Here is a 24,442-nt window from a genome sequence, read left to right on the forward strand (position 1 = left end):
TTTGTCTCATTGTCATTCTCTTGTATGTTGTTGTGTTGGTAACCAAAAATGGGCTCCTTAGCACTTAGTTCAACAAGTGCCCCTGAAGAGTTTGGCCTTTGTTTCCTTTGATTAATTCAGTGTCTTTGATTGAGTCTTGCTGGGTGCTAAGCCCCAGGCCCAAACCCCTATTAGGTGTAAAACCTTAGTGGGTGTGGATTGGCAACTAAAGTGGGGCCCAAGGTGGGGCTAATTCCAGGGAGGGCCTAGTTTACATATCTGGGAGAGCAGAGGCTTTTAGACCATGTGGGTTTAAGTCTGCCTCTCTGTGACGATTCTAGGTCACATAGGTGAGTTGCATGTGTGATTCACACCTGACGCTGAAAAAGATATAAAAACCAGGTGTTGGCTGTTTTTCTTTGGAGCTCTTTGCCACAGCAGTGGTGGCGCGTGACTCTGGGCCAGCCCTTGTTCTGAGCTCCTGGGCTGAACCTAGATGTTGGTAACTATGAATTGTATTGGGTCTGTCTGTTGATATATGTAATTTGTTTGTATTTTGTTCTGAAATTCAGGGTGCTGCCTTTTTCCCCTGAACTAAGTGAATGCTGTCTGTATGCTGGAATAAAGTAAACTTGTCAACCCCTTTAACCTTGCTTTCCTTATTAAAGCAGATCAGAAGAACCTGTGCTTTCCCAGCTGCCGGCAGCTTTCTGGGTGCTGGCTGTGGGTGGATCTTATACCCCCACAGAAGCTGCTAGCTGGATTGTTAAAACAGTTGTCTCATTGTCATTCTCTTGGATGAAGTTATTTATTGTTTCTATGATTTTTTGTTTGACACAATCCTTCTTTAGGGTTAGATTATTTTGTTTCTGATTAATTTTTAGTCTGTCTTTCCCTGGCCTTTTGTTGCATGTAATTTTTATTGCATCATGATCTGCAAAGGATATCTTCAATATTTCTGCCTTTCTGCATTGGATTGTGAGATTTTGCTGCCCTAATATGTGGTAATTTTTTTGTGTAGGTGCCATGTACCACTGAGAAAAGGTATATTCTTTTCCATCCCCATTCAGTTTTCTCCAGAGGTCAATCATATATAACTTTTCTAAAATTTTATTCATATCCTTAAGTGCTTTCTTTTTTATTTTGTAGTTAGATTTATCTAGTTCAGAGATGGAGTGGTTGAGGTTTCTCCCTAGTATAGTTTTGTTAACTGTTTCTTCCAGCAAGTCCCTTAACTTCTCCTCTAAGAATTTGGATGCTATACCACTTGGTGCATATATGTTTAACATGGTACCTTTTAGTAAGATGTAGTTTCCTTCCTTATCTCTTTTAATTAATTCTATTTTACTTTTGGATTGTCTGAGATCAGGAATGCTACTCCTGCTTTTTTTTTTAACTTTTCCTGAAGCATAATATATTCTCCTCCAGCCTTTTACCTTTACTCTGTGTGTATTCTTCTTCTTCAAATATGTTTCTTGTAAACAACATATTTTAGGATTATGGTTTTTAATCCACTCTGCTATCAGTTTCCATTTTGTGGGAGAGTTCATCCCATTCATATTCACAGTTATGATTACTATCTCATCTTTTTCTCCATCTTATTTTCCCCCATTTATGCTTTTATCTCTCATTTCTCCCTTTACCTCCTCACTAGAGTATGGCTTTTGACCACTGCCTCCCTCAGTCTGCCCTCCCTTCTATCAGCCCCCTCCCTTTTCTTCCCCATTACCCTTACTACCTCTTCCCTCTCTTCTATCCATCCCTTTTTTACCCTTTCCTCTCCTCTTTCCTATAGGGTAAGTTATATTTTGATACCTAACTGATTATGTTATTCCCTCTTTGAGCCAAATCTATGAGAGTAAGGTTCAAACAATACTCATTTCACTCCCTTCTTTTCCTCTACTGTAATATGTTTTTGTGCCTTTTCTTGTGGTGTAATTTACCCTTGCCTGCCTCCTCCTTTCCTCTTTTCCCAGTGCAATCTCTTTTCACTATTTAATTAGATTTTTTTATCATCACATCAAAATCAGCTTATACCTACAACCCCCTGTCTATGTATATCCTTTTTAAATGGCATAGTAACAGCACAGTTTTCAAGATTTACAAGTGTCATCTTCCCTTGTAGGGATAAAAACATATTACTATGTTGCTTTTTTTCTTTCCTGTTTACCTTTTTATGCTTCTATTGAGTCTTGTGTTTGAAGATCAAATTTTCTGTTGATATCTGGTCTTTTCATCACAAAGGTTTGAAATTCTTGTACTTGTTGAATGTCTGTCTCCTCCCTTGAAAGATTATGCTCAGTTTCACTGGGCAGTTGATCCTTGGTTATAATCCAAGGCTTTATGGAATATCATATTCCATGCCTTCTGATCTTTTAATGTAGAAGCTGCAAGGTCCTGCATAATTCTGACTGTGGTTCCATGTATTTAATTTTTTATTCTTTTTGGTTCCTTCCAGTATTTTCTCTTTGGCCTATTAATTTTGGAATTTGGCTAAAATATTCCTTGGCATTTTCAGTTTGGGATGTCTTTCAGGAGATGAGTGGTGGATTCTTTCAATGACTATTTTACCCTTGGGTTTTAGGACTTCAGGGCAGTTTTCCATGACAATTTCCTGAAAGATACTGTCCAGGCTCTTTTTTTCATCATGGTTTTCAGGTAGACCAGTAATTTTTAAATTGTCTCTTCTGGATCTGTTTTCCAGGTCAGTTGTTTTACCAATGAGGCACTTTATGTTTTCTTCTTTTTTTAAAATTCTTTTGTTTCTGTTTGACTGATTCTTGATATCTCATAGAGTCATGAGCTTCCACTTCCCCAATTCTAATTCTTCACAAATTGTTTTCCTCTATTAGTTTTTGTATCTCCTTTTCCGTTTGGCCTATTCTACTTTTTAAAGACTTGCTTTCTACAGTCAATTTTTGTCCTTCCTTTTCCAAGCTATTGACCCTCTCTTGAATTCCTTTCATTCCTTTTCCCAATTTTTCTTCTATTTCTCATATTTAATTTTTAAACTCTTCTTTGAGCTCTTCCACAAGTTTTTCTGGGCTTGAGTCCAGTTCTCATTTTTCTTTGGGTCTTTGCACTTTGATGTTTTTACATTGCTGTCATCTTCTGATTTTGTGTCTTGATCTCCTGTGTCACCATAGTAACTTTCTATGGTCAGCTTTTTTTTGGTCATTTTTGTTCATATTTCCCATCCTTTTTCTTTGATTTTAAATTTGAGGTCTCCTCCTGGTGAAGAAGGCACATTGTCCCAAACTTCTTGTGCAGAGGTCTTCAGTCCCTAGCTGGAGGACCTAGGGGTTTGGCCTGGTGTTGCAATGGGGCTGGTGCTGGGTTCTGTGCATTCACCTGGCTCTATGCTGAGGTATGTAGGGGAAGCCTATGTTGCTCCAGGGCCAAGGGAAGTCTTGATGCTTGCCAGTTGCTGTGCAGATGTTGGCATGGGTTTGTGGTGTGAGGTTATTTTTGCTTCATGGTGCTGAAGGTATCTGGCAGCTCACCTGGTACTGCCTTGAGATATGTGGGGGCTCTGATGCTGGCATCTGCCTGTTTACCTGGCACTGCAGTGATGCACATGTGGGATGGAGGTCCTGGTGTTAGTATCTACTTGTTCTCTCAGTGCTGCACTGAGGCACATGAGGGTTCCCGGCACTGGTGTCTTCTCACGCATTTACTTCTATAACATGCTATGTGGGGTTACTGGGGTTGGCATTTATGTACTTACCTGGTACTACACTGGGGCTCATGGCCATTCATTGACTTGCAGAGTCAGGGCCTGCTGCTGGATTGCCAGGACAATTCCTGTCTCATATTGTACTCCCCTCTTACCGGAGTGAAACAGATCTGCCAACCTTTTCAAGTTTCTTGAGCTAGAAGATTGTTTCATACTATCTTTTTGGTGGTTCTTCTGTTTCAGAATTTGTTTTGGGGCATTGTTTGATAGTTGTTTGAAAGTGAATATGGGAGAATTCAGACAATTTCCTGCTTACTCCACCATCGGCTCCCAGAAGTTCTTGAGTCTTGTATTTGAAAGTCAGATTTTCTGTTCATCTCTGTGGATTTCTTTTTCTCAATCAGGAATGCTTAAAAGTTAAATATCCTTTTGTTTCCCTCAAAGATTATCCTCATTTTGAAAAAAAAAATTAGGTTATTCTTGGTTGTAATTCTAGTTCATTTACTTTCAAGAATATCATATTGCAAGTCCCCCTCTCCTTTTATGTGGAAGACACTAAACCTCTGTCATCCTGACTGAAGATATTTGATTTTTTTTTCAGGCTACTTGAATTATTTTCCCTTTAGCCTGGGAGCTAAATTTGGGTATAATATTTCTTGGAGTTTTCATTTTCTGATCTCTTTCAGGAGGTCACCAGTAGATTCTTTCCATTTCTATTTTACCCTATGGGTCTAAGGTGTTGGGGCATTTGTCCTTCACAGTTTCTTGAACTATGATGTGTAGGCTTTTTTTATATACAGGTTGTCCCTAAAGTCTGGACACATAGGTGCGTTGGTAAGCAAAATGGGCTCCTTAGCACTCAGTTCAACAAGTGCCCTTGAGGAGTTTGGCTTTTGTTTGTTTGGAGTAATTCAGTGTATTTCATTGAGTCTTACTAAGTGCTAAGCCCCAGGCTCTAACCCCTATTAGGTGTAAAACCTATGTGGGTGTGGATTGGTAACTAAGGTGGGGCTAACTCAGGGGATGGCCTAGTTTTACACTCGAGTTTGAGTGATAGGTTTGGGACATCAGAGGCTCTTAGACCACATGGGTTTAAGTCGCCTCTATGTGACAGTTTTAGGTCACTCTGAAAAAGATATAAAACCAGGGGTTGGCTTTCTTTTCTTTGGAGCTTTTACGCACAGCAGTGGTGGCGCTCGTGACTCTGGGCCAACCCTTGTTATGAGCTCCCGGGCTGAACCTAGATGTTGGTAACTATGAATTGTATTGAGTCTGTTTGTTTGTAATTTGTTTAGGGCTCTCGTGATGGTGCTGACGCAGAGACTCTGGGCAGCTGTAGCTAAGGAGCCCTCCAGCTTGTAACCTGGATGCTGGGACTTTGTTAAACTCTGGTTACTAGGTATTGGGATTTGAATCAGACAAGGTCTGTCTGTTGATGTTTGTACTTTGTTTGTATTTTGTTCTGAAGTTCGGGATGCTAGCTTTTTTTCCCCTGAACTAAGTGAATGATATTTGTATGCTGAATTAAAAGTAAGCTTGTCAACCCCTTCACGTTGCTTTCCTTAGTTAAGCAGATCAAAAGAACCTGTGCTTTTGCGGCATGCTTGTTGTTGGGGTTGTGTTGGTCTTACACCCCCACAACAGCTGCTAGCCAGATTGTTGAAACAATAGGACAATTGATGGCAATTGGGAGTTATTTCAAAGTGCATCAACCTTTGAACCACAAATGATGGAAATCATATTGAAGATGTTATTTGTTAATATTCCAATTAAATAAAAATGTGTTTTAAAATTTCATTCTTTTCATTTCTTGAAAATATGCATTTTTGCCTATGTGTCCAGACTTTAGGAACACCCTGTATATCATAGCTCTGGCAGTCCAGTAATTCTCAAATTATCTCTCCTTGATCTATATTCCAGCTCAGTTTTTTTTTCCAGTGACATATTTCACATTTTCTGTTTTTTCAGACTTTTAACTTTGGTTTATTATTTCTTGATGTCTTACAGAATCATGAACTTACATTTGGCTTCTAGTATTTGAGACATTGTTTCTTCAGTAAACTTTTGTGCCTCTTTTACCAAATTGTTTATTCTCATTTTGCATTTATCTTGTGTAGCTCTCATTTCTTTTTCCCATTTTCCCCATTCTGTCCCCTCTCATTTTTTTGTTTTGTTTGTCACTAGTATTCTTGTTTAATTTTTAAAATAATTTTTATTCTTTTTCATCTCTAACTCTCCTAAAAATTCTTGTTAGATTTGTGTTCAGTATGCATTTTCTTTTGACAATTTGCTTGTATATATTTTCAATGTATTTTTTTTCTTCTGTGCTTGTGTCTTGAGCTTTTCTGTCACCATGGCAGTTCTTCATGGTTGGTTTACTTTTACTTGTTTCTTTGCTTCTCCCAGCCTCTTTCTTCACTTACTATTTTATGTTATCATTGGGCTCTTCTCACCTATGAGTGGGACGTCTGGCCTGAGCTTCTTTCCTTTTACTTTCTTCTGTCGCTCTCACAGTTCAGGTGAGGAATCCAGAGAAAGTCTGTTCACTGCCTTATTGGTCTGAGATTTCTAAATTCTTGACCCACATTTGGGTCTGTTGGTTTGTGTATGGTTGAGTTTCATTAAACTGCAGTTGGACATTGTTAGACTTCTGGGACACTCCAAAGCAGCTGACCTGCTGCTTCCCTTTTAGACTTGGATGCTCTTGCCCTGCTTATTCTACTGCTGGCTTATGTGCTGGGCCAAATGCTAGGACTGAATTCCTGTTGCTATAATCCTGGGATGAGAGCCACACGGATATATTTTCAGAAGTAGTTCTGTGCTTAATTCTCATCTAGGGCTCTTTTCCCTCACAACTGGTCCTTGGATCTTTGACCTAGAACTGAGTTAGTAAGGTAGAAGAACAATAAGGTAGTACAAATCAAGCATTCTCCACAAGAGAATTCCCCATTATAGAATAATGTTTATTGCTATTTCAGCTCTCAGGGCAGGAAAATAAGTTGTCTTTGCAAAGCTTATGATTTCTTTAGGAAATGACCCAATTGCATGTCAACTTTGCTGATAGTCCTTTTCATCCTCTCTGCAGCTGTTGGAAATGGTGTCATTTGAGAGGTTGCAAATAGGCATTTAAGGATGAAATCATGTACTTATTGGACAATACAATCTCCTCTACGTTGTCCTGACAGTTATAATTGCTAGAGTTTCCTATTTCAGATTCCTTTGTTTTGTGGGAGTGTTGGAAGCAGGAAAGGAGAATTTTAGATAATTTAATTCAAGACTATTCATCGTGTTAGCTGGACTTTGTCCCATTGCCTGTAGCTTGACTTTTTTTAAGAATCCAGAGGTGTTTATGACTTTCTTATCCGATATATTTTGGTTGTTGCTGTCAGATGGATATAAACTTGGGGCTTCAAAGAAAATCATGATCAAACTTGTATTATAAGACTCTTCTTCATTCTGACCATATTTTTGTTGTTGTTCTTGTTAAATCATGTCTATATCGGCCGATTATATTATAGTGAGCTGATTATAGTGTTGCTTCTCCTCTGGACTACTCCCCAACTCCCACACTCAGGCTTGCAGGTTTAGTGTTTGAGGGGACAGTTATCTTTTGTTTTAGGGCTAACCTAGAGTTCTGTATTTTTAGTCGGCTCATGAGCTAATGGTATACTTCTCTTTAGCAAAAACTAGTAGATAAAATTAGCTTTTAGCAAATAGATTTACTTAAGTTGCATAGCAAGAATAGTAGCAACAAAAGATTCCTTCTATAAACCTGTAACTCTTGTACAGTTTAAGATTCATGGGAAGAGTGGGCTCAAACATAGAGTACTGTGGTAGTGAGGCTGCATATATAGCAAAGACTACTAAGAATTCCTGATGATATAATACTTGCAAGTTTTCATCTTCTTTGTAGAGTTTTAGATATTCTCCTTAGGTGTAGCATATCTGCTAGTTAAGTGTATTCCTCTCTATGGTGTGATTCTTATTTTCTTCAGGGTCTGTGCTCTTTGAAACATTTTCCTTCCTTAGATGATACATTTGTATTTCAAACTCTTGTGAAAATGCTGAAAACTAAAAATATTGAATAAATAAATAATGAAAATTTAAAAAAAAAGAATTTTAGGGGTAACAATCTCCTGGGTACCCAGCCTGTAAGTTCAGAAATGCCTCAAGGTGTTGGTACCAAATAATAGTTTCTTCCTTTTTTATTTTGATGTTCATCATATGCCCCTTTGGATAACTTTATAACAGGTACTTTTGCTTCTTCTTTTTCACATTTTAAACATTCATTTAATTCTATTTGTCTTTCAAAATTTTCTTTTACATTCCTAAATGTCTGATGAAATGACAGGTTAAAAGTAAAAGCAATTCTCATCATTCTATAAAAACACTGTAATGTATTTCAAACCTGGTTTGACAAAATTTCCAGTCAATTTTAAAACTCTCCCTACTGTCAGACAGGTAACAGAATACACATTAATATAAGCTCTTAGATGAACAACTTCCTTTGGATTGATACAACGTCCAGGTAAGTTTTGCTTTCCTGAGCAGGCATTCTGAAGCAGAGCCCCGAAAACAATACCTTCCTTGTTGTTATCTCTCTGTGGTGTCTCTGATGTCATTTCCTGCCAGATTTTGATATGTAACACCAATGGGATATTGTGTTTTTCCTCAAAGAAACTGCTCCCACTTGGGGGCCTGTTCTTCTACTGATACCCAGTAGAGAGTCTCAAGACTAACCATTTCAGGATGTGACTGTCAATGTACCTTTTTTTCAAGTTTCTCTTCTAATGTTCTTATATCTTTTGAAAAGTTCTGATTCCTTTTATAGGCTAGCTTAGCTGCTTTTATGTGAGATGCCTTTTTTTCAGCCTTCTGGCCACTGTGATCATTCTTCATTTCTTCAAGTAACAGTAATCTTTGTGCTAGTCTCGGAGAGCCCTCCTTTGGGCCTCTGCCGTAGGCTGCGGAGCCGGGGCCGAGGGCCCCTCCGACGGCTCCAGCATCCCCCTGAGCCGCAGCCAGAGCTGGACCAGCCTTCCTCTCGAGTGGTACCTTTGCTTCTAATTTGGTATGTTCTAAGATCTTGTTATTATGATCCTGGTTTCTCAGAGTCTGTTAACTAGCCCTCAAGATTGATTTTGATTAAATTGCTTAGGAAACTTGATATGAGGTTCTTCTGTTTCTTTTTTTGTTTGTTTGTTTGTTTTCAATCACATACTGGTTTACATCCCATAATTGTAGAGAAAATTAGGTACCACCATGGGTTGATAGGCTCCATTTGAAATTTTATGGTCTATTGATTCCACATTTTGTTAAATAACCTTCCTTCAAAATTTTCTGGCTTTTAAGTTCTAGGAGTAAAAACATGCATTTAACTAATTCAATAATTTGTTAAAGACTATAGTGTCATATTATCTGATTTGCTTATACACAGTTGTTCAGTTGTGTCCAACTCTTTGGGACTCCTTTTGAAGTTTTCTTGGCAGACACTGGAGTGGTTTACCATTTCTTTCCCATTGCATTTCACAGAAGAGGAAAGTGAGGCAAACAGGGCTAAGTGACTTGCCTAGGGTCACACAGCTAGTAAGGGTCTGAGGCTGGATCTGCACTCTGGAAGAAGAATGTTCCTGACTCCCAGCCTGGGCCTGGCATTCTATCTGCAGAGCCACCTAATTGCCCTATCATACACAGACTGAATATTTTTTTATTATGTGGACTTTGCAATTGGCCAAGTGTTGATTTATTTTTATTTATTTTTTTAATTTATGAAATAACACAAGCATTTCCATAACGTAGTATAATAACAAAAAGATGATTGCAAATGAAACTGCAAATCTATTATGGACAACTTTTTATTCCTTTAACTATATAATAAAGTTATGATGTAACTTTCTTTTTTCCCCTTTTTTTTCTTCCCTCCCCATGCCCTGTATATGTATATGTAAAATCATTACATACATATATTTATCAGTTCTTTCTCTGAATGATTTGTTTATTCAAGAATTGATAGGAGATGGCTGTTTTTTAAACCCAAGTCAACCATGGCTTGAGGAACATCACTTGGTGCTGACCAATGTCAGATTGTGCTGAAATACCACTTTCTCTGTCATTTTGGCTAAAGGCAAACATCATTCAGAATATTGCGAAGTCTGTCATCATTTCCAGAAAGTTCAGTTCAACAGCACTGCTGATAGAGATATGATTTGAGAAATTAATATGTTAAAATCATATCAAGTGGATATTTGGAGGCCTGGCCAAAGAGGGAATTTTGCAGTTATAGAATACCTAACATCACTTATTAAAGTGAAAATCAATGCAAATATAATTTTTTATATAAGTAGTGGAATATTTTTACAAATATGAATAGTCTTTCCCTGTCAATGTTCCAAACTTTTGCAACTCATTATTATAATAACAAAGTTTTGAATGTTGACATCTGTTCATTTGTGTATCTGAGATTAGCTAAGAATTTTAAAATCTAATACTTCATTTTGGTCATAAATACTGCATAAGCGAAGCTCATGTTTCAAGAGAAACTTAAGTAATAGTGTAAAAATAACAATTTTGAAGGGTCAAAATAATCATAGATGATAGATTGGTGACTTCAACTAGATGTTCCTTCTTGGTATTCCAAGGTTCACTTTGCAGTTAGTGTTGCTTCCTGGATGTCAAGAAGGCAATTCAGGCCCTTCCCTCTCTCCTTTTCCCATGACTAGCTGGAGTTGTCTCCAATCAGGGTTCCTCAGAAAAAACAGAGCTTTTCATGCTTCTCTTGATTCTTGTGTTTGAAAGTCACATTTTCTATTCAGCTCTGGTCTTTTCACTGAGAAAGCTTGAAAGTCCTCCAATTTCTTGAAAGTCCACACTTTGCCTTGGAGCATGATACTCAGTTTTGCTGGGTAGGTGATTCTTGGTTTTAATCCTACCTCCATTGACATCCAGAATATCATATTCCAAGCCCTTGGATCCCTTAATGTAGAAGCTGCTACATTTTGTGTTTTTTCTTTTTTGTGTTTCCACAATACTCAAGTTATTTCTTTCTGGCTGCTTGCAATATTTTCTCCTTGATCTGGGAGTTCTGGAATTTGGTGACAATATTCCTAGGAGTTTTCTTTTTGGGGAGGCCATTGGCGTATCCTTTCAATTTGTATTTTACCCTCTGGCTCTAGAATATCAGGGCAGTTCTACTTGGTAATTTCTTGAAAGATGATATCTAGGCTCTTTTTGATCATGGCTTTCAGGCAGTCCTATAATTTTTAAATTATCTCTCCTGGATCTATTTTCCAGGTTTGTGGTTTTTTCCAATGAGATATTTTACATTGTCTTCCACTTTTTCATTCCTTTGGTTTTGTTTTATAATATCTTGGTTCCTCATAAAGTCACTAGCTTCCACTTGCTCAAATTTCATTTTTAAGGTAGTATTTTCTTCAGTGGTCTTTTGGACCTCCTTTTCCATTTGGCTAATTCTGCATTCTTCTCCTCATTGGCTTTTTGGAGCTCTTTTGCTATTTGAGTTATTCTGTTTTTAAGGTGTTATTTTCTTCAGTATTTTTGGGTGTCCTTTAGCAAATCATTGACTTGTTTTTCATGGTTTTCTCGCATCCTTCTCATTTCTCTTCCCAACTTTTCCTCTACTTCTCTTACTTGCTTTTCCAAATCCTTTTTGAGTTCTTCCACATCCTGAGGCCAGTTCATGGTTTTCTTGGAGGCTTTTGATGTAGGCTCTTTGACTTTGTTGACTTCTTCTGGCTATATGTATTGGTCTTCTTTGTCACCAAAGAAAGATTCCAAAGTCTGAGTCTGAATCTGAGTCCGTTTTCACTGCCTGGCCATGTTCTCATTCAACTACTTGACTCTTGTGTTTTTCATGGGGTATGGCTGCTTGTAGAGTAGTACTTTGTCCCAAGCTTGAGGGGTTGCACTGTTGTTTTCAGAGCTATTTCTACCCAACATGCTCTGCCATACCAGCGCTTCTCCTCCCCCATGAACCGCCAACCCAGATAGTGACTGAGAACTTAAGCAGGCTCTGCACTCCTGCTGTGATTTGCCAGTTAATTCCTTCCACCACGTGGGTCCAGAAGCAAATGCAGCTGTAGTTCTGTCCTCAGAGCTGCACCACTTCTGCTGCCCCTGGGGTGGTGGCCAAACCTCGAACTCCTTTCACTCCCCTGCAGCTTTTCCCACTAACCTTCTCTGTTGTCTTTGGTGTTTGTGGGTTGAGAAGTCTGGTAACTGCCACAGTTCACTGATTCAGGGCTCTAGGGCCTGTTCTGCTAGGCTCCCAGTCTGGTTGGTGCGGGCACAACCCACGCTGGGCTCTGCTCCCCACTGCTCCCAGTTCTGTGGGATAGACCTTACCAAGCGACCATCCAGGATGTCCTCGGCTGGAGCCCTGCTTACCTCTGCTATTCCGTGGGTTCTGCAGCTCTAGCATGTGTTCACAGCCATTTTTATAAGTTTTTGGAGGGACTTGGGGGGTGGGCTCATGCAAGTCCCTGCTTTCCAGCTGCCATGTTGGCTCTGTCCCCCCTAGACTGAATATTTAATGAATAATTTAATTTAATAGTGGTAGTCTAAAAAGAAACCAAAAAGAAAATTAAAAGAAGCCAAAAATAAACTCTTCTCTTTTTCTTTCAGGAAAAACATAAGCACCAGTTGGAAGATATGAGGAAAGCAGGGCATGAAACTCTGAGCATTATTACAGAGGAATATAAGGTAAAAGTTGTAAGTGGCAAGGGAGAGGTTGAATGGGGTAAATTATCTCACATAAAAGAGGCAAGTAGAAGCTTTTACAATGGAGGGGAAGAGGGAGGATTTTGCTTAAGGAGCGAATAACATACATACTCAATTGGGTATGGAAATCTATCTTACCTTATAGGAAAGTAGGAGGGAAAGAGGATGAGATGAGAGAAGGTAGGGCTGATTGGAAGAAGAGGTAATCAGAAGCAATCACTTTTGAGGATGGATAAGGTCAAAGGATACAGTAGAATAAACGGGGTGAGGGTGGGATAGGATTTAGGGAAATACAGTCATTCACAACATGACTGCTATGGAAGTGTTTTGCTTGACTACACATGTATACTATATTGAGTTATTTGCCTTCTCAATGAGGGTGGGTGGGGAGAGAGCAGAGAATAAAGGAGATAATTTAGAACCCAAAGTTTTATAAAAAAAATGTTAAAAATCATTTTTACATGAAACTGGGAAACTGGAGAGATGGGGAGAAAATTTGGAACCCCCTGTTTTGCTGAAGTGAATGTTGAAAAGTAAAATAAATAAATAAATTGAAATGTGGAAAAAAATAAAGGGCCATGAAAAGATAGACTAATTAATAATTTCATCAAAGAGAATGAAAATAATGAGGCAACTTATTAAAATTTATAGGATGCAGTGAAAGCTGTCCTTAGGGAAAATTTTATATTTCTAAATGCTTACCTCAGTTAAGTAGAGAAAGGAGATCAATTAATTGGGCATGCAACTAAGAAAGCTAGAAAAAGAACAAATTAAAAATCTACAATTGAGGATCAAATCAGAAATACTGAAAACTGAAAGTAAGAAAACTATTGAACCAATAAATAAAACTAGGAGCTGGTTTTATGAAAAAAAAATGACCAAAAACATATGTTGATTTGATTTTAAAAAAGATAGAAGTAAATATTCAGTATGAAAAAATGATATAATGAAGAAATTAAAACAATTTTGAAAAATTAAAACAATTTCATTTTGCTCAATTATATGCCAATACATATGACAATATGAGTAAAATTAATCAATATTTATGAAAATATAAATTAGCCAGATTAACAGATGAAGAAATAGAATAATCCCATCTTGGAAAAAGAAATTGAGTAGACCATCAATGAACTGGATTCACAAGTGAGTTCTACCAAATATGTAAAGAACAATCCCAATACTATATAAACTATTAGGAAAAAAGACACAAAGTAGTCATACCAAATTCCTTTTATGACACAAATATGGTGCTGATAACCTAAACCACGAAGAGCTAAAAGAGAGAAAGAAAATGATAGACCAATTTCCCCAATAAATATTGATGCAAAAATTTTAGATAAAACATTAGCAGAGAAATCATAGCAAGTTATCATTAAGAAAATACACAATGACCAGGCGGAATTATACCAGGAATGCGGAATTGGTTCAATATTGGAAAACCTATCAACATAATTGACTGTATCAATGACAAAACCAACAAATCATTTTTTTCTATAGATGCTGAAAAATCTTTTGACTAAATATGGTACCCATTCCTATTAAAAACACTAGAGAGCACTGGAAAAAATTAAGCATTCCTTAAAATATGTAATATCTATCTAAAACCGTCAGCAAGCATTATCTGAAATGGGGATAAGTTAGAAGCATTCAGGGGTAAAGCTAGGATATCCATTATCACCAGTGTTATTCAGTAAGAAATGTTAGCTATATCAATGAGAGAAGGAAAAGAAATTGAAGGAATTAGAATAGGCAGTGAGGAAACAAAACTGTTGCTCTTTTCAGATGATATGGTGGTATACTTAGAGAATCCTAGAGAATCAACTAAAAAACTACTTGAAATAGTTAACAACTATAACAACATTGCAGGATACAAAATAAACTCACATAAATCATCAGCATTTCTATACGTGAACAACAAAGCCCAACAGCAAGAGATGGAAAGGGAAATTTCATTTAAAATAACTGCAGACAATATAAAATATTTGGGAGTCTTCCTGCTGAGAGAAATCCAAGAACTATGTGAACACAATTACAAAACATTTTCATACAAATAAAGTCAGAGTTAAACAATTGGGAAATTATCAGTTGCTCATAGGGAGGCCAAGTTAATTTAATAAAAATGACAATTCTACCTAACCTAGTTTACTTATTCATTGCCATACTAAAGACACTACCAAAAATTGTTTGATAGAGGTAGAAAAAAATAATAACAAAATTCATCTGGAAGAACAAAAAGTCAAGAATATCAAGGGAATTAATGAAAAATAAAGTGCAAAGTAAAGTGGCCTAGCTATATCAGATCTAAAACGATATTATAGGTACACAAGATGCAGTAGTAAATTACTCTTGTAATTAATTTACTTTTTGATGAACCCAAAGACTCTAGCTTCTGGAATAAGTTTTTTGTCAAAACAGTTTTTTTGACAAAAACTGCTCATAAAACTGGAAAAATAGTATGGCCTAAACTAGGCATAGACCATCATACACTGTATACCAAGATAAGGTTGAAATGTGTACGTGATTTAGATAAAGAGTGACAACATAAGCCAATTAGGAGAGCAAGAAATAGTTGACCTGTCAAATCTATGGAGAAGGGAAAAATACATGTCCAAACAAGAGATAGAGAACATTATGAAATAAAAACGGATAATTTTACTTACATTACATTTAAAAGTTTTTGCACAAACAAAACCAGTGCAACCAAGGTGAAAAGGAAAGTAGAAAAATGGGAAACAAGGCCTCATTTCTCAAATATATAGAGAACTGAGTCAAATTTATAAGAATACAATTCATTCCCCAATTGATAAATGGTTCAAGGATATGAACAGGCAGTTTTCACATCAGGAAATTAAAACTTTCTATAGCCATATGAAAAAATGGTCTAAATCAATATTGATTAGAGAAATGCAAAGCAAAACAGCTCTAAGGTACCACCTCACACCTATCAGATTGGCTAATGTGTCAGAAAAGGAAAATGATAGATGTTGAAGATGTGGGAAAATTGGGACACTAATGCACTGTTATAGTTGTGAACTGATTCAACCATTCTGGAGAACAATTTGCATCTGGGCCCAAAGGGCAATCAACCTTTGCATACCCTTTGATTCAGCAATACCGCTACTAGGTCTATATCCCAAAGAGATCTTTAAAATGGGAAAAGGAACTACATGTACAAAAATATTTATAGCAACTTTTTGTGGTGGTAAAGAATTGGAAATTGAGAGAATGCCTATCAAAGGGGGAGTGACTATACAAGTTGTGGTATATGAATGTTGTGGAATAGTATTGTGGTATAAGAAAGGATAAGCAGAATCCTGTTTCCTAAGAAACTTTGTAGAAAATTCTTAATTTGAAACTATTTATTAGTTGGAATTTTCAACACTATACTGTTGCCCATGTGTTACCTACCTTTTTCATAAAACTGGGATGAGAGTTTTGGTTGTTAACATGATCTGGCTAGACCTTTTTTTACAGTTGAAAAATTAAAATCTTTTCTTTGAAAAAAATTCTTTGTTGTGCTACAGTGACATTAGATTATGCACTGACTTGCAGTTTCAGCTGTTCAGTATTTATTTAGGTAGCACACTTGTGTTTCCAGAAGAATTTCTTCAGTTGTTGAAAAAGAGGGTGACTGTTTTATTATCTGACCAACCTTTATGTTTAAACCAGGAAGGACTCTGTCCTGTGGCATGTAAAACAAAGCAGATGATTTTTTTTCAAAGGTGGGGGGAGGCCAAAAATATTTTTGATGCTGTTACTCCATCATCTCTATGGATACTCTAAGTCCTTTTTTTAGGATCTCATCTCTCTGAAAGGAAGAAGAATAAAGAAATACTTCTGGATCCAAAGGTTTGTTCAGTGGATCAGCTTTAAGGAAACATGATGCTTGTTGATAGATCAGTATTTCTCACATTTACTTACATGCCAAATAATGGCTTTCACATATTGGAATTAGTGTCATATAAGAAGTGGTATTTCCTGGCGTCTATTAATGTAAATGTGGATTCATAGTGAGTTATTGCTACAAAATCAGAATTGGAATTATTTTCATTGTTTCTTTATGTCCAAAGCGAAGACTTTGTTTTTTTTTTGTTTTGAAAAAAATCTTAAATTACGATTCAGATCATGCTCCATGGAAGGTCTCTATAAGGTTTGTTCCAAAAGAACAAGTATACTTTTTGCAGTAATGTTATGATTGGCATGAAACTTACTTCAAGCATTTGTTGTTATTTAGTCCATATTTCAATGTGCAATTGCAGAAAAATCTTCTTTCTGAATCATTTTGGACATTTGTTGTTTGAGCAAAGTTCCTATGTCTGAGTTATGCATCAGATGAGCTAACTCTGAAGTGCTTAGCATAGTGCCTGACACATAGTAGGCCCTTAATACATGTTTATTTCCTTCAACTAACTGAGCATCATAGTACCTGTTTAGATCCTTATGATTGCTTTATATTCAGAGAATGAGCAAGTAGCATCAGCCAAGTCTCCAGGAATATCTCAGTACACTTTAAGAGAAGACTAGCCTAATTTACATGGGGGAGGGGTTAGCATATTACTTCTACAACACAGATTATAGTGCTATTAAATGCAAATCAATATAAGGAGCAAAAGCAAATACACAAAGCTAAATGTTATGTTGCTGTTGAAATTACTAAATAACAAGTGGATCAAAGAACAAATTGTAAAATACTCTACAACTAAGGGAAAGACAGTGATAATGATGAGACAGCATACTCAATTTCTGAAGTACAAGTATTAAGCAATTCTCAGGGAAAAACTATATTCCTAAAATTATACAGAAATAAAATGGGAAAAAATCATTTATGTGAATGTGTGATTTTAAAAATAACAATCAAAAAATAAGCACAAAGGCAGAAGTTTTGAAATTTGATACTGATCATACAAAAAATATATACAAAGTACTTAAAAGATAATTTGGAGCATAAGTGCTAGCAATTTGGAAGGATTAAGAAAGACTCTATGTTGGACAGTTTGTGTCATTGAAGCCAGGCATTTAAGCAAATTGACATACATAGCATAACATCTCATTGACCTCTGTGGTCTTCTCTAGTTCTATATCTATGATCCTATAATATATAAAAATAGAAGAACAAAGATCTATCGGATTTTAACATATATCCACTATACTATGTCATAGTATTTAATAGAGTTAAAGACTTGACACTGGACCTGTAATTTCGTTGCCATAAGGAACTCCTGGAAATTCTCTGCCAGTGAATTATGACACTTTCTATGAAATTTAGAGAGTTGCCTAGAGCACTGAGATCTTACGTACCTTGCCCAGCAACATATTGTCAGTATATGTCAGAGGCAAGACAGTATATGTCAGAGGCAAGTATATGTCCAGGGTCTTCGTGGATTCGAAATTAACTTTCTATCCTCTATGCCATGCTGCTTTAGTATTTTGTAGCAGCTTAGAAATATTTAAAAGACTTGAATTAATGATTAAAGGATCTGGATTAAAATTCTGCCTCTGATACTACCTATGTGACCATGGGCAAGTTCCTTAACTTCTCTGGGCCTCAGTTCCCCTAGCAATAAAATGAAGGGGTTAGACTACCTTGTCTCATAGGTCCCTTTCAACTCTAGGTCTATGATTCTTTAATCCTATAGAATTCCTCCTGTTCTAGTAGAAGATAAGGAATAATTTCCCCATATAGTAGATAAAGAAAATGAGGCATAGAAAAATGTCATGTCATCCCCAAACACATGCATTCAGCTAAAGGAAGAGTTGGGAATACTAGTCAGCTCAGCTCTTTGGAGTTCTTTTTCAAGAATCTATTCAACGAAGTACATTGACCCCTTTGGAAGAGCATTCGGTTTTTTGTTTGAACTAGTTTCTTTACATGTTCTTTGATTTTAGAATTTTAAAAGTGATAGTATGTCCGATTGATTATTTGAGATATTATGAACAAATGCTCCTAATCCACATTCTATTTCTTCTCTTAAAGGGGGAAAATAGATGTATTTTTTTCCATCATAAGAAGCAATGTTGTGGCATCTGAGCAGAATGGCCTATCCATATGGCAATTTTTCAGAACATTGAAGCAATTGGATATGAGGCATGAAGAGCCTATTACTGCGCTTAATTTTAGAAATGGTTTAATTTTAATTTGTTGCCCATGGCACAAAAGGAATTTTCATTGGGAAAAGTTTGTGGTGTTTGAGGTAGCAACTCTTATGTTACTAGAATCCCTTAACAACAAGGCCAAAAGGAACTCTTCCTTCTATTCTGAAGATTTTTTTTGGCTTCCTCAGACTCAAAAGCACTTTATATCATGGTTAGACTACACTGATTTTCCATATTTAGGTATACACCCATAATTTGACATTTTTCATTTTGAATTATGAAGTATCCCTGTGCTATAATTCAAACACATAGAAAAATCTGAGAATCCATGAAGCCCCAAGTTACTGAGATTTCTAACAGCATAAATTTTTCCTAGCCTCCACATGACCTTTCTTGTTTCTAATTAAGAAAAAAACAAAGGACGAATCTCTGAATCTTAAATTCAGTGTCCCTGAGATTTTATATGACCACTGCTCCCCTGTTGCCTGAAGAGCATTATGACCAAGTCTATCAGCACCACTCCCCCAATATCTGAGAGTTTAGCTGTTAAGAAACATGAACTTTCTTCTTAATGGTTGAGCTCACAGTATCTGCAGATCTCCTAACTTCTGCCTACTTATGCAGCAGTAGAATGTGAACTAGGACTTAAAACCATTTCTTTTCTGGATTTAATAAAAGCACAAAAGACAGAGCACATTCTTCTTTGAAATAATCGTTTGTGCTCTATGACCTTTTCCATACTGCTTTAAAAATTTGCTCCTCAGTCATTGGATTTATTCACATTACTTCTTTTGCATATACTGATGGAAATTTTGGATAATTTCTGAAATCTGTTTTCTAAGATAGCCCAACATTCTTTGTCATCTCTTTTCTGTGTATCTTCATTTGTATGTCAATTGTTTTATTGACATTGTTCAGAGACTTTTTTAAACAAAAAACAAATCACAGATTTCAGTTATTGCTTCTGAACTACATGCTAACAAAGCTATAGATTAAAGTTTTTGATCCTGAAATTAATGAAAGATTATCTTTGATGGCCAAAAATGTTATTGAAGATTAAGCCACCTTGGTAGCCAGGACAAAGTTCCAGAGCCAAATATAGTTATCTAGTATAATTTTGAATACAAATTCTTCTTTTTCTCAGTCTTTGTATTTTGCCAGTCATGATAAAAGAGAGAATGTGAATATTGTAGAAGAGCTTAATGTTTTTTTTTTTTGTGTTCTCAAGGCTTTATTTTTTTTTTATTTTAAAAGTTTCCTTTTATTTTTTTTAAAGGTGTTTTATTTATTTTTAGTTTACCACACACGGTTCTACATAGTTTTGAGTTCCAGTTTTTCTCCCCTCCCTCCCCCCTCCCTCCCCAAGACGGCATGAAGTCTCATATAACTGTCATGTATAACTTCGCATTGAATTAATTTATGCTCTAGTCAAGTCGTGGAGAAGAATTTTGACCAATGGAATGAATCATGAGAAAGAAGAAACAGAACCAAAAAACAAAACAAAAAAACAAAACAAAAAAACAAAACAAAAAAAAAAAACAAAAAAAACCCCAAAAACAAAAACAAAAGAGAAGCAGAAAAGGCGAGCATGTAGTGTGCCTCAGTCTGTATTCAAACTTCGCAGTTCTTTCTCTGAATGAAGATAGCATTCTCCATCGTGAGTCCCCTGGAGTTGTCCTTGCCCCTTTAGGTTGCTGAGAGAAGCGCAGTATGTCAGGGTTGGTTCTCACGGAATCCACATATCTGTGGCTGTGCACAACGTTCTCCTGGCTCTGCTCCGCTCACTCAGCATTATGTCGTGTAGGTTTTTCCAGGTTGTTATGAAGTCTGCATCATCCCCATTTCTTATGGCACAATAGTATTCCATCACCTTCATATACCACAGCTTGTTCAGCCATTCCCCAATTGATGGGCATCCCTTTGCTTTCCAATTCTTGGCTACCACAAAGAGAGCTGCTATAAATATTCTTGTACATATGGGTCCTTTTCCCGCTTGCGTGATTTCTTTGGGATACAACCCTAGAAGAGGTATTACTGGGTCAAAGGGTATGAACATTTCTATAGCCCTTTGGGCATAGTTCCACACTAATAAGAGCTTAATGTTAATGGAAAAGGTATATTTGAGCACTGTTTGTGGTTGTAGTACTATGTTTTCTCAGGATGATAGGAAAAGGCACACAGGTAGTGGCTAGTTTATATTTACTTCTACCTCTAAATACTTTTTACTAGACACTCAGTGAATCATCACTCTCATAGGGCCCAAGTGCCAAAACATGGCACATTTGTTGTAATTTGAATAGGTTCAATGTAACTCCCTTAACTTCTCCCCTAAGAATTTTCATGCTATACCACTTTTTTGCATATATGTTAAATAATGATATTGCTTCATTGTTTATGGTGCTTTTTAGCAGGATATAGTGTCCTTTCTTATCTCTTTTAATTAGATCTATCTTTGCTTTTGCTTTGTCTGAGATTAGGATTGCTACTCCTGCTTTTTTTTTACTTTAGCCTAAGCACAATACATTCTACTCCAGCCTTTTACTTTTACCCTCTGTGTATCCCTGTTTCAAATGAGTTTCTTGTAAACAGCATGTTGTAGGATTATAGTTTTTAATCCATTCTGCTATCCGCCTCCATTTTATGGGAGAGTTCATCCCATTCACATTCACAGTTATGATTATAAGCTGTGTCTTTTACTCCATCCTGTTCCCCCTCCCCCACTTATGCTTTTATTTCTCCCTTCTCCCTTCCATTCCTCAAAAGAGTTTTGCTTTGACCACCACCTTCCTCAATTTACCCTCCCTATTGATTCCCCTCCCTTTTCTTACCCTTTTCCCCTTGCTACTTCTTTCCTCCCTTTTGACTATCACGTTCTCTTCTTTCCACTTCCCCTCCTACTAGCTGTAGGAAAAATTTGATTTCTATACTTATCAGAGTATGTTATTCTTTTCTTGAACCAAATCTGATGAGAGTAAAGCTCATATACTATTCTTCTCCCTCCATTCTTTCCCTCTACTATGTTTTTGTGCCTCTTCATGTGATATAATTTGCCCTTTTCTACTCCCTCGTTACCTCTTCTCCCAAAACCCTCCCTTTACATTTCTTAATTATGTTTTTTTATCATTATAGCAGTTATTTTGTAGTGGCACCCGCAGTCTACATGTATCCCTTTCAATTGTCATAATCACTGTACTATTCTCAAAATTGACATATATATATATATATATATACATGTACACACACGTGTATATATATATATATATATACATATATATATATATATATATATCATACATAAAACAATATAATCCTACATAAGGATGTAAACAATTGGCCCTCATTGGTTAACAAGGTTTGTGGCAATTTTTCCCCCTGTTTACCTTTTTATGTCTCTCTAGATTTTTGTATTTGAAGATCAAATTTTTCATCGAGCTCTGGCGTTTTCATCAGGAAGACCTGAAATTCTGTTATTTCACTGAATGTCCATCTCCTTGCCTGAAACATTATACTCAGTTTTGCTGGATAGTTGATCCTTGGTTGTAGTCCAAGTTCCTTTGCCTTTTGGAATATCATATTCCAATTTCTCCTGTCATTTAATGTAGAAGCTGAAAGATCCTGCATGATCTTGTCTGTAGTTCCATGGTATTTGAATTGTTTCTTTTTGGTTGCTTGCAATATTTTCTCCTTGACTTGATAATTCTGAAATTTGGCTATTCTTGTATTTCTTGGAATTTTCAAATTGGGATCTCTTTCAGGGGGTGATTGGTGGATTCTTTCAATGACTATTTTTCCCTCTAGTTCTAGGACCTCTGGGTCAAAGATACTGTCCAGACTCTTTTTTTCATCGTGGCTTTCCAGTAATAATTCTTAAATTGTCTCTCCTGGATCTATTTTCCAGGTCAGTTGTTTTTTACAATCAGATATTTCATGTTTTCTTCTATTTTTTCATTCTTTACATTTTATTTGACTACTTCTTGATGCCTCATAGAATTATTAGCTTCCACTTGCTCAGTTCTAATTTTGAATGAATTGCTGTCTTCATTTTGCTTTTGAGTCTCCTTGATTTTATCTTTTGGGGTGTCATTTTCTCTATTTCGATTCTGAATCTCCTTAGCCATTTCACCAATTTTTCCTTTTAAAGATTTGATCTCATCTGTGGTTTTTTTTCCAGTTTTTATTTTACCTCCCTAGTTTAGTTTTTAAAATACCCCCTTTAGCTCTTCCAGGAATGCTTTTTGAGCTTAATACCAGTTCATATTCCCTTTTGAGGTATCAGATGTGGGTATAGTGTCAATGCTATCCTCTTCTGAATTGGTATTTTGATCTTCCCTGTCTCCATAAAAATTGGTCCTCGGATTTTTTATGTTCTTCATGTTGGTTAGCTTTTTCCTGGTTTTATAATGTATTCTGCTTTTGGGGCTCAAGGATCTCTGTACCAGGTTTCTTGTTCTGGGAATTGTAAGCCTAGTTACTGGCTTTGTGTATTGTGGTCTTCGGTTTCCTGAAGTGTCGGGGAGGGTCGTCTGGCTGCTGGAAGTCTCTTTTTTCCCTGGGGGTTCTCTCCAGCACCACTGGTCTCAGCTGTTGTCTGTGCTGGTGTTTACCGCTTCCCCTGGCTGTGCAAAGGCATGTCTAGTTTCCTAGTGTTGACCCTTGCTGGCTCCACCCTTCTGGGACTCAGGAATTCCCACTGTTTGGCTACTGAAGCCCCACTTCTGTCTCCTCTATTCCAGCGTTTTTCTTGAGGAATTCTCTGGTTCAGTGAGGGAGGGAAGGATGAGAGCCTTTTACTTGGCTGTTATGTCTCCCTGAAGTTCAAGAAGGCAAGTTTCAAACCTTTGGGCTGCAAGCCTCAGGAGTAGGTGTTTCATGGTCCTGTGCTGGGAGATCTGTGGATCTCCACTGGTTTTGGGCACCCAGCTTTCTCCCAGCCTGGATCGCTGTTCAATAATCTTTAAATTAGCTCTCCTGAATCCATTTTATAGTTCAGTTGTTTTTCCAATGAGATCTTTCAGTTTTTTTTCCTTTCTTTCGGTTTTGGTTTTATTGTTTCTTGATTTCTCATAAACTCATTAGCTCACAATTACCCCAATTATAATTTTTAAGGAATTATTTTATTCAGTGAACTTTTATACCTCCTTTTCCACTTGGCCAATTCTCTTTTCATTGCATTTTTCTCTTCATTGGATTTTTGTGCCTCTTTTACCATTTGGCCTATTCTGTTTTCTGAGGTGTTATTTTCTTGAGTATTTTTAGTAGCTCCTTTAACATACTGTTGACTTTTTACGCCCTTATTCTCTTGGATCACTCTCATTTCTCTTCCCAAGTTTTCCTCTACCTCTCTTGATTTGTACAATCTTTTTTGAGTACTTCCCTTACTTTTGACCAATTTATATTTTTCTTTGAAACTTTGCATGTAGCAGTTTTGACTTTGTTTTCTTCTTCTGAGTTTGTGTTTTCATCTTCCCTGTGACCATCATAACTTTCTCTAGTCAAGATCTTTTTTCTGCTGTTTGCTCATTTTTCCAGTCTATTTCTTGACTTTTAATTCTGTGCTTAAGTTGAGCTCTGCTTCTGGAGTAGACGCATCACTCTCCCAAGCTTCAGGTTTCTTATGCAGTTGTTTTCAGAGATAATTTTGTGGACCTTTAAGTTTTCAGTTTTTTTTTTCAAAGATAGCATGAGGTAGGGAGAGTTATGTTTACTTCTCTCCTGCCTGTACTCTGGTCTGTGAGCAACCATAACCACTTGTTTCTGCCTTGGAACTATGACCAGAGTCTCAGCTCTACTGTAGCCACAACCTCTGATGTACTAGTGCTTCTCCTTGCCCTGGGACTGCCACCCAGGATTTCAACCTAAATCTGAGTATGGATAAAGCAACAGAGTTCTGCCTCAGAGCTAGCAAAGAAAACCCTCTAATCTCCTTCTGACCAGTTGTTTTACTCCTTACTGTCTATG

At 36.8% G+C, this 24,442-nt stretch overlaps 1 protein-coding gene across 2 annotated transcripts in view; it reads left to right on the top strand.

The window, feature by feature from the left end:
* CCDC91 (coiled-coil domain containing 91) overlaps window positions 1-24,442 on the top strand; it is a 543,117-nt gene that overhangs the window by 289,747 nt on the left and 228,928 nt on the right. For both annotated transcript variants that reach the window (XM_036759376.1, XM_036759375.1), the window contains exon 8: window positions 12,296-12,373. In XM_036759376.1, the coding sequence (XP_036615271.1) occupies window positions 12,296-12,373 (78 nt within the window). The remainder of the gene's footprint in view (window positions 1-12,295; window positions 12,374-24,442) is intronic.

Source organism: Trichosurus vulpecula, chromosome 5, assembly GCF_011100635.1.
Source record: "Trichosurus vulpecula isolate mTriVul1 chromosome 5, mTriVul1.pri, whole genome shotgun sequence".
NCBI lineage: Eukaryota > Metazoa > Chordata > Mammalia > Diprotodontia > Phalangeridae > Trichosurus > Trichosurus vulpecula.